At 35.9% G+C, this 10,421-nt stretch overlaps 1 protein-coding gene across 1 annotated transcript; it reads right to left on the bottom strand.

Annotated features, from left to right (window-relative positions):
- Positions 1 to 7,173: 7,173 nt before the first annotated feature.
- LOC110903853 (probable inactive ATP-dependent zinc metalloprotease FTSHI 3, chloroplastic) lies at positions 7,174 to 10,225 on the bottom strand. Its single transcript, XM_022149652.2, has 7 exons — positions 9,821 to 10,225; positions 9,639 to 9,734; positions 9,139 to 9,187; positions 8,420 to 9,045; positions 8,010 to 8,333; positions 7,612 to 7,912; positions 7,174 to 7,483 (listed from the first exon to the last, which is right to left on the bottom strand). The coding sequence occupies exons 1-7, from the start codon at positions 9,989 to 9,991 to the stop codon at positions 7,314 to 7,316; spliced, it is 1,737 nt and encodes a 578-aa protein (XP_022005344.1). The 5' UTR covers positions 9,992 to 10,225; the 3' UTR covers positions 7,174 to 7,313.
- Between the last annotated feature and the right edge of the window lie 196 nt (positions 10,226 to 10,421).

Raw genomic sequence — 10,421 nt, 5'->3', positions numbered from 1 at the left:
GAATCTTGTTGTCTGGTTAGTTGAACCATGTGGTCCACGTATTTTAACCAGTAGTATTGTCAAGATTATTCTTGAGTTTTTTTAACAGCCTTGTATATCTTCTCTTGTGAGAGTTTTGTTTTTTTTTTTGTTGCAAGCTGTGTGATTGTTTTTCTTGCAAGGGTTATGCTATCTTGAAGATGTATTCTTCGATAGCGTTTGCCTTTGTCTCACTGGTCTTGGATTCTTCATGTTTTGAGTCCGATCATAGTGAGGGTTGTGTAGGATCATTGTGTTGGTGATCTTATTTGTCTCTTTGAGACTTCATCGCCGATCGTAGTGATGTTAGTTCACTGGTCTAGGTGGTGCTTGTGTTTTCTTCCACACTGGTCTAAGGTCGTTTGTAGATTCTTCGTGTTGTTGAGTCTAGTCCCATTAGATCGTAGTGTTGTTTTTTATCAGTTCTTCGTGTTGTTGCACTGGTTTAGAGCTGTCTTTGTTAAGTCTGGTAAAGTTCATGTTGTTCTTGTTGTTTTCAGACTTATCTCGTATGAGTCTTGCGATTTAGTACTTGTTGTGAAGTTATAAAAGGTTTTTTGCTTGAATAAAAAATAGTCTTTATGTTATTTACAAGTTATTTCTTGATATGATTCTTGTAAAGTTGTAAAGTTTTTTTTTTGTTATGGCAATTTAGTTTTTGAATTCTTCACAAGCTATATCTCTCAAACACTTTCTATATCTTTAATTTAGAGCTCTCTAAACTTTAGCTAGAGATCTAGAGATTTTGTGTAGAAAATTCTATTAGATCTTGTTGATACTAATATCTGATCTGTGTGATGATATGTTTTTGTAGAGAGTTATAAGGATCTTTTGTTCGTGAGAATGATTGGAAGATTTCTGTTAGGATCAAAGGTGTTTTTGGTGTTAGATCTGACACGTTCTGTGTTATAATCAATGATTCTGGACGATTTTGTTAGGGTTTCTCTCAGTTTGTTGTCTCACAATTTTTCTTCTAATTCATTCTAGGGTTTGAACGTTGATCGTTCGTTTACCTGTTAGTTTGAGTGTTAGTGAATATAGACCATCGTGTTGATGATCTAATAGGTTAGCTATGTGTTTTTGTTGAGGGTTATATGATGTTTTGATCAAGTTCGTTCTTGTAAATCCTCCCTATTCGTTATGTGGTGATTACAACACGTTAGTTGTGCCTTGTGGTAATTTTTGAGTTTACTCTTTGTCAATGGTGAATCTAAAGTTTACTATTTGATTAAGAATATGTTTGTGATATTAATGTTGGGATAAAGTTATTATAAAAGATTTTCTATAAGTTGTGTCATATCTTGGTTGTGTTATAAGTGTTTTTACCATCACCATGCTATAATTCAGTCTTGTGTTATATGTTGATTAAAAACTCTCCTTCAAACATTGTTTTTGTCTTAAATGCTTGAAAGCTGTGTTCTAAAACTCCAAAACCATTTTTTGAGTGTTATACACCCAATGGTTTCTTGAAAGGTTGATTCAAAAGATTTAAACGGTTTAGTTCGTTAGATGAACTGGTTGTTTCAATTGTTTGTCTAACCAGTTTTGTACTCTTCGAATAACCGTCATTCGTTTGTGTTTTCTCTAGTCTATGAATCTGAATCTGAATCTGAATCTTATTCATTCTGGGTGTATAAAATGGTTTGGATAATTCGTTTTCTGTTTTGAGGCTTAAATTCATCTTCCTGTGTTATTCGAAATCAAAAGTTTGTTTTTGGTAGATTAGTTGGAGCTCAATCCTTAGCGATGATTATATCATTGATTGGAATCATGTCTTCCGCTGTTGGTAATCTTGCGATTGCTATCTCTCCCTTCTGAAGATTTAGTTTAAATTGTTGAAAGGTACAAACGATGCAAACAGTGGTTGGTCTCTGGATATAAACCCTAAGTGTAGTTAGTTGGATTTTCTTTCTGGATTCCCTAGTGGCTGTACTTCCATTGGAAGGATACTGGTGTTTACTCTTGAGTGCTTGTTGGTAGTGATCCTGAAGACCACATATGCCACTTCTGGGAGTATCTTTGTTGTTGTTTCATGGCTGAACCAAGGTGTTTACTCAGAAGGTTTGGTGGTGATGGTCTTGAACCCTAAATGAAGGTGTTTGGTTTAGTTTTTTACAATCTTCATTATTCCGCTGTAAGATTTTTTAAACTCCTTGGTTGTGAGAAAACAATACAGTGTTTCGTGATTGACCGAAAACAATTCAGTCTTTCTAAGAGATTAAATCTCTAAAGGATGTATAAAAGCTGTTGGAGTTAAACCAACGAACAAATTGGCAGATATGCTCACAAACGGTTTGTTACTTAATCAACATGTCCCATGCATGTAAAAAGTTGGGTATGTTTGATATGTTTGGTAATAAAACTGAGGGGGGGGGGTGTTGAAAATATACTATATCAGTTACTCCAGTTTTATACCGAATATATTATTATAGTTATTAATATTGTTACTTCTTTTATTTTGTATGTTTAATGGGCTATTGGTGTTGCTGGGCTTTAAGGAGCTACTGGGCTTATACGGATCTGGATATTGGAAGTTGGTCATGGGCTTAGAGATTTCAGTTGCTAATGGGCTTAGGGTTCAAACTAAATATGGATCGCATCATATAAAGGTGCCAAACACTGTTCAGTGGGGGAGATGAGAGTCGAGAGATTCCAGATTATTCCTTTAGGGTTTCATAACAATAGCTTGTTATTTTTTAACGCTCAAGATCTCTCGTGTGCTAGGTCTAGGTTTTGATCTTGGTTCCTCGTGTTGAAGAACCTGTTATCATATAGATTTAGTGAGAGTTGTGTCACAGATTGTTATATTGATGATCTGCAAGTGTGTGTGAAGATTTTATTGTTGATTTCTTGTTGAATGAAGTTAATCTTTTCCCATATTTTGACAGCCATCAACAGGAAATTGGTGACTAAATTATGGGGAGCTAGCATGCTAAAGGTGGTCACGACTCGCGTGTATTTATAAACAAGACCCCGGGTAACAGTTTGGGTATGGATATGTAACCCGACCAGGTTGCTTTGTGGATAGAAGAGAAGTGCTAAAGCAACATTTCGTTTTTTTAACGGCTAATGTTACTTCTTTACACTAATAATCATAAATTATTCTTCTTTGCCAACCTAGGACCTCTCCTCTAAGACCACCCGGGGTGGTGGGCGTGGTCATGACATGGAAGCCCCTCCACACCGGGAAGACTGCCCCATGGGGTGGCGTGGAGGTGACGTGGGGGCAATTAGGGGTGTTCAAAACTATCTGTATCCGAAAAATCGGATATCCGAATCCGAAATATCCGAAAAATCGGATATCCGATCCGAAATTTTCGGATTCAGATACTGATTTTCAAAATTTTCGGATATTATCCGAAATATCCGAAAATTTAATTTTCATATTTTCGGATATCCGAAAATATCCGAAGTATCCGAAAATATCCAAAAACTTATATTCGGATATCTGAAACTATCCAAAATATCTGTTTCCGAATATGAAAAAAATAATAAAAAATAAATAAAAAGTTGGATTTTCGGATATCCGATTCACTATCCGAATCCGTATCTAAAATTTCGGATATCCGAAATTTCGAATACGGATTCGGATCGTGAAATCTGGTATCCGAAATTTCGGATATCCGGTTTTGAACACCCCTAGGGGCAATGGCATGGGATTCTTCACTGGCGTGAGGGGGCAAATGTGTAGGAGGTCTCTGATTAGTGAGTTTATTTTTTAAATATTTTTAAACACTAAGAAAAAAATGGCGGGCCCCTTTCCACGCCCAACACCACCCCGTGGTTTTTTGGGCTATCATGTGGCATTTCATGCCCTCCTACACCGTACGGTGTCTCTACTAAGTGGACTAGCCTCACATTTGCAGCAAGATGTTGTTACAAGGTTAAAATGAGATTCTTTTAGTTCTACACATTTTTTGATTAAAAATAACATTTATAACCAAAAAAATGTTGTGTATAAAATAATGGTTATGTAACCTCTAGTAGTGTAGTCGAGCTCAAGAATAATCGGATTGCTTACAGTCTTAGACCCTAGTTTGAGTCACTTATTCAAAGTTGTTAGCATATTTCAAAGCTCACACCCTTGTTTAGGGTCGCTTCTTCAACCATTTTCATAATTTGCATGGGTTTAGTCACACGTTAACGAAATTGACTGGTTTGGAAGAAACCGATGAAACTTGATCAAATACCATGGAACGCCTTAGGGTGGAGGGGGCACACCTCTAATTAGGTGAGTGAAAATTTTTTTTAACCCAATCATACGTTGCCATGTCATTTCCTCTCTATAACTTACCTCTTGTCCAAAAACGTACGGGGTGCACCCCTCTTAAGGGAATTGTTTTTTTATTAAAAAAAAAAATTCATTGGTTAAAGAGTGCCCTCTCTCCTCCCTCTCTCCTTCCTTTCTTCGGTGACTTCCCACCGATTTGGGCCCCCGAATTGTGTCACCGCCTGGATGGCGGCACCACCACCGAGCGGCAACAACGGTCCCCGCAAGGGGTTACCGATTGTGCCCCGCTCACCCTTAGTGTTTGTCTCTTCTCTAATATAATATTATGTTTTGTAAACTAGTTATAAAAGTTTATTACATGCAATGAAGATTTAAGGTGTTATTATTTGTAATGTAGTTTTTTTTTTTTTTTTTTCAAGAACAGATATATGGCATAAATACTAAACTATAGTGAGAGAAAAATTTTCGAATGAATATTTAAGGTGTTATTAGTGATTTAGATGAAAAATATTGAATGAAGATTTAAGGTGTTATTACTCGTTTTAACATAATTTGATGGATTCTATTTATAGAACATAACAAACAGATAAAAAGTCGTGAATCCGTGCATCCAGCTCTAGTTTTAGGTGAGATATTGACGTATCAAAAGGTTCCAAAATTTTGTGAACCGTTAGTTTATTTGGAATAAATAAATTAAATACGAAGAAAAATCTTGAAATCCGAAAAAAGGTAAATATGTTATTATATTGCTAACACGTTTAATATAAAAAAACTATGTATATTTTGCTTTGCTGCCGTTAAAAAAACCTAGAAAAAATAAATCATGTATTAAATTAAAGATGATTATCTTAGTTATTAAGTTGATGACAAATCTTTTTTTCATTTTTAGTGGGACAAGAGGATGAAAGTGGGACCTAAGCCATGTTGGAATGATGTGTGTATGAGTTGGAGAATCATAAATACCATCGTACAAAATGGACCTACCTACTTAAAAAGTTATTATTTGTTTGAGAAACCACCAAAACTATATTTTGTTTTTTAACCAAAATCATGAAATTAATGTTTTGATGAAGATATGTCCATTATAGCTGTGTTAGAGATTAGTTTAGGTATATATTTAGAAGTAACCTAAAATCATGATATTACTTTGATTCCTTTAAAATCTTTGTGCTCATAGTTATCACATTTGCTTAAGTGATAAACTTCAATAGTCAATACACACGCAAACAATACATGTAGTGTCTGTTTTACTCATGTATACAACTGTAATTTGTAATCAAGTAAATGTTTTCAAGTACGACATTGTTTAATATATAGTTGGTCTAAAATTTTGGATGCTACATATACACCAAAAAAGAGAAATATACAACCACCGAGATGAATTAAGTTATTAAAGCTTGGATTTGTATTATTATTTGTTCAACAAGCTTACTTGCTACCCACTTTCAATACCTAAATGTAAATCCTTTATAATATGTGTGTAATTGACTAATTGTGTAAAATTAATTTGTATAAACATGACTAAAGCAACCATTATATGAAAAGATTTAGATCTGGCAATTTTTTCAGCTCTAATATGCAAACTCATACTCCGTATAATATTTATTGACAAGCCTGTAATTCAGATTTCATAACAAGAACCATTTACATCTCTAACACATGCAACCATTTTTTTTTTTGAATGGCTAACGTTACTTTCCCAAACTCCTATATTTACAAATAACTCATCCTTGCTTGGGATTGAACCCAAGACCTCCCACTAAGAGGCAAGAACCTCTACCAAGTGAGCTAGCCCCACTTGACACATGCAACCATTTAAACTTTGAATTTTACCGTTTTAATTACAAAATAAATACTTATAATCTGCTACCTTTTTCTTCTATATATGGATTGATATGTTTTAATACTCAACACTCATTCAGGCCCAACTTATACTTAAAACACTAATGCTGGCCCAACTAGTAGCCCAGTTCAAGATAAAGAAATAAGCTCATCTCCATTTAACAATTTTATTCCCATCTCCTTGGGCTTTTGTAACCAGTTTCTTATGGATTCAATGAAAAATCTGAACCGATTACTACATGTTTGATATTGTGTTGGTTTGCTTAGTTGTTAGGAAAAATTACAAGTTTTGTCCTTTATCTTTATATCACTTTTCAGGCGGTATCCTTTTTAACGAATGTTGACAGGCGGTGTCCTTTACTAGGTATTTTGTTGCAAGTTTAGTCCTTTACACCCAACCCAGTTAAAAAACCCTGTTAATTGTTGACAGGCGGTGTCCTTTACTAGGTATTTTGTTGCAAGTTTAGTCCTTCACACCCAACAATTAACAAAGTTTTTTAACTGGGTTGGGTGTAAAGGACCCAAACTTGCAACAAAATACCTAGTAAAGGACACCGCCTGTCAACATTCATTAAAAAGAACACCGCCTGAAAAGTGGTATAAAGATAAAGGACAAAAATTGTAATTTTTCCTAGTTGTTATTAATTCACTTCATTACACGTAAATGCTGATGCGAAACAGGAACGTTTCCTTCCTCGACTTTATCTAGGCGTATCATGGTTGACGAGCCACAATTGTATCCCGACCCTTCTCCTTCTGTACACATTTCTTGTTTTTTCAACTAACTTTTTGATGTTCGTTGAATCGTCTTAAAGCGTTTACTTGTCTAGGTGACGCGTAGTCCAAAATATTACTTGAAAAACTATGCAAGAAAACATTCACCAATCCATCTACATCAAGCCTTTTCTTTTATAGAAACGAATCCATCTACATTCCGTCATCATGCATAGTTTTTATTTATACCATTGAAATTATCATGTTTTCTCCAACAGAATCACTGCTTTTGACCTACTGTATTATGTTATTTGATTTTTGAATTGCATTCCCTCTGAATTCCAATACAATCAATCCAAACTAGCAAGTAAATAAGCAAATTCCAGTTGCTACTTCTTTTCTATTTAAACATCCCCTCAACGCAAACGATATGTCTATATATATTTTCAAGAATAATGAAATCACATAAACCAGAATGAAAGAAAGTCCTTAAGACTTAAGAGCTTGATTAACTGAACCCAAATCCCATGGCTCCACCCCCATACTGCATGGGTGCTTGTGCCATCGCTCCAAACGGATTAGGCGATTTCGTTTCATTGGTGTCATTATCATCAAAGATCTTTTTCGTGGCCCTCTCGACAGCTTGAAAAATATCATCACTCGTCACAAATTCTCCATCTGAAAAACACATCCCCATCAACACACAAAAAAAAGATGTTACTATCATACTATGAGTTGAAAGATATGTTACTATCAAAAAAAAATTGCAATTTTTGTTCAGTTTAGTACAAATGAATGAACCGAACCTCTTCGAGCAGCAAGTAGTACAGATTCATGAGCTATGTTTTCAAGATCAGCCCCGACTAATCCGGTGGTACGTGAAGCAACAAGGCTAGAAATGGCCTCTTTGTCTTCCTCCATAGGGACATCTCTCAAATACAATGAAAATATCCTTTGCCTGCCAACTTCATCGGGTTCGCCCACGAGTACTTTCCTCGAAAACCGACCCGGCCTCATCAAAGCCGAATCTAGTGTCTCGGGTCGGTTTGTAGCAGCTATAACCACCACACTCGCATCCTTCTCAAACCCGTCCATCTCGGTCAAAAGCTAAGGAAAAAAAAAACAAATGCATTCTTTTGAATTTAAAACAAAAGATTTGATACTTAGATGCATAAACCATCCAAAGAACCAAAACTATGTTTACCTGGTTTAACGTTTGGTCACGTTCGCAGTTCAAAGTTCTTCCTCGTTGCCCACCAACAGCATCAATCTCATCGATGAAAATAATGGACGGTGCATGTTTTCTCGCCTCTCGGAAAATGTCTCTAACACGAGCAGCTCCGGTACCAACAAAAATCTCTACCAATTCACTAGCGGAAATGGAAAAGAACGACACTCCAGCTTCCCCTGCCACAGCACGGGCCAACAATGTTTTTCCAGTTCCTGGAGGACCGGCAAGCAATACCCCTCTCGGTAATTTTGCCCCGAGTTTCATGTATTTACTATCTTCATTTATGCACAACACAATCTACATTCAAATGAAAGATCAAATATTTAACAGTTAACACCCAAGTCACTAACAACAATATTGTATTAAAACAAAGGGCAAATTACCTCAAGAAGCTCGGCTTTTGCAGAATCTACGCCCTCAACGTCATCAAACGTTACAGATTGTTTCTTACTCGGTTTTCTTTTTGTCATTTTCCCAAGATTCATTTGATGATAGAGCTGAAACCCTTGAACACCCAACATAAACCAATAGGGGGCTAGTTGCAGCATGGTAAACGCGAAATTCTTCATTGAATCGGATAAAAGTTCAGGGTCTGAACCGTATGTGATCCCCTGATCCTTAAGCATCTTAATAAGCTGATACTTATCGTCTGCCACGTTTCTTGTATAAAACTTCCATTTGGGCTCAAGTGCTTTCAGTAATCCTATTTGTCCTGCTTCACTTTGTGGGATTTCAGCACCTTGTTTAACAGACGGCTTGGTGTTGTAATAAATCACGCGCGAGTTCTCCACGAATTGAACTTGTATCACACTCCCCTCACGAATGCTTTCAACTAGATCCGAATATGGGACAGCTGTATGACGTAGCCTTACTTTCTTTGGAAGAGCGAAAGAAATAAACGCTAAAACAACGCAAAAAGAAGTTCCAACTATCACCGTGTACATCTTTGCCATTAGTTTTCCAGATTTCTTTTTGCTTGATTTACTCTTTGTTTTTGCATACTGCGTGCCTGTAACAAACTCAGAGACAAAAAGAGACCAGCTTAACTTGCAAAACAAATGGCAATTACATATGTGATAATATAAGTGAAAAAGTTGCATACCCTCTTCAGTTTCACCAACATCGCCCTCTTTCGCCCATTGACATTGAAACTTCAAGAATAAAGATTGGAACAAAAGCATTTCAAGTGGTTAGCATACATAGAAAAACTACTCATAATTCACATAAAAATATGAACTTTGATTCTAAAAATCCACATATCAACTTCTCAAGCTTCAAAATTTACATGAATGTCTATTTTTTGCAACTTTAAATCCTATAGTTTTTATTGTGATAAGTATCTTTATCATACAATCAACACCACACACATTACTTTTAAATTGAAGAACTAACTTGCCAAATGCAAAATAGAGTTCCATGAAAACCATATTAACGTCTAACAAAGCCCGACCACCCAGGTACACCATAGGCAAAAGGCCACCTCGCGCCGAAAAGAATAAAATATCCTCAAAATTCATAATTTTGAGACGACATGCTATTTTTTCCGCCCGCGATCTCAAACAGTTATTTGAAATTCAGCAAAGATAAATGCAATTCACTAACCTTTTCATCGGTTTGAACCTTTTCATCGAAGAACGATGATGAACCGATTGCGGGTAAATCAGGCCAATTCAATTTGTCACCAAAACCCTTATACACCTGGATGTGAAAACTCGCAAAAAAAGATATTATGAGACGTACAAGTTGCAGAAAAAACAAATAAAAGTGAGACTACAAGTGGTTACCTTAATTGGTGAAGAAATTGCATGCTTGGAATGTTGATGAGGGTGAGGCAGAGGAAGCGTGAAGGATGAAGGTGACGGAGTAGAAAAGATATGGTTTTTAGATCGAGGATGAGAGTGTGTTGTGGATTTTGGGGCGTTGATCATCGGCTTGAAAAGGTTAGCCATCGCCATTAGGGTTTTGGTGATCTGTGGAGTGTGTAACGTGCGCTACAAGGTACGCCTAAATACACTAGCAAGGTGTAACGTGCGCTGCAAGGTACTGCTAAACGTTTTACGTTAAAAAATAATAAGAAGAAGAATTGAGGAAACCTGAATGAAAGATGAATATGGCGGTGGCCGGTGGTGGTGGTGGTGGGAGGGTTTTAGAGTTTATCCTTGATAGTCGGAGTGAAGATTGATCCGATGAATAAATCATTAACCAAACAGATTTCCAGAATAAATATTAATAAATTATTATTATGTGATGGTTATTATTATATTTAAACTTAAAGTAAAGAGTTAAATGTTATTTTATTTCCTATGGTTTTGACCATTTTACAAGTTTAGTCTAAAAGTTTTATTTTTTATATGTAGGTTTGAAAATGTTTTACCGTTGTTATTT

This window comes from Helianthus annuus, chromosome 14 (assembly GCF_002127325.2).
Source record: "Helianthus annuus cultivar XRQ/B chromosome 14, HanXRQr2.0-SUNRISE, whole genome shotgun sequence".
NCBI lineage: Eukaryota > Viridiplantae > Streptophyta > Magnoliopsida > Asterales > Asteraceae > Helianthus > Helianthus annuus.
Note: the sequence above shows the minus strand (reverse complement) of the source record. Positions and strands in the feature narration are given on the sequence as shown.

Excerpts from the sequence above, each read along its gene's own strand:
- LOC110903853 (XM_022149652.2), bottom strand. The coding sequence starts at position 9,991 with ATGGCGATGGCTAACCTTTTCAAGCCGATGATCAACGCCCCAAAATCC. Across the intron at positions 9,046-9,138 it reads TGTTGGTGAAACTGAAGAGG|GCACGCAGTATGCAAAAACA; the intron begins GTATGCAACTTT and ends AGTTTGTTACAG. Across the intron at positions 8,334-8,419 it reads CAAAAGCCGAGCTTCTTGAG|ATTGTGTTGTGCATAAATGA; the intron begins GTAATTTGCCCT and ends ATTTGAATGTAG.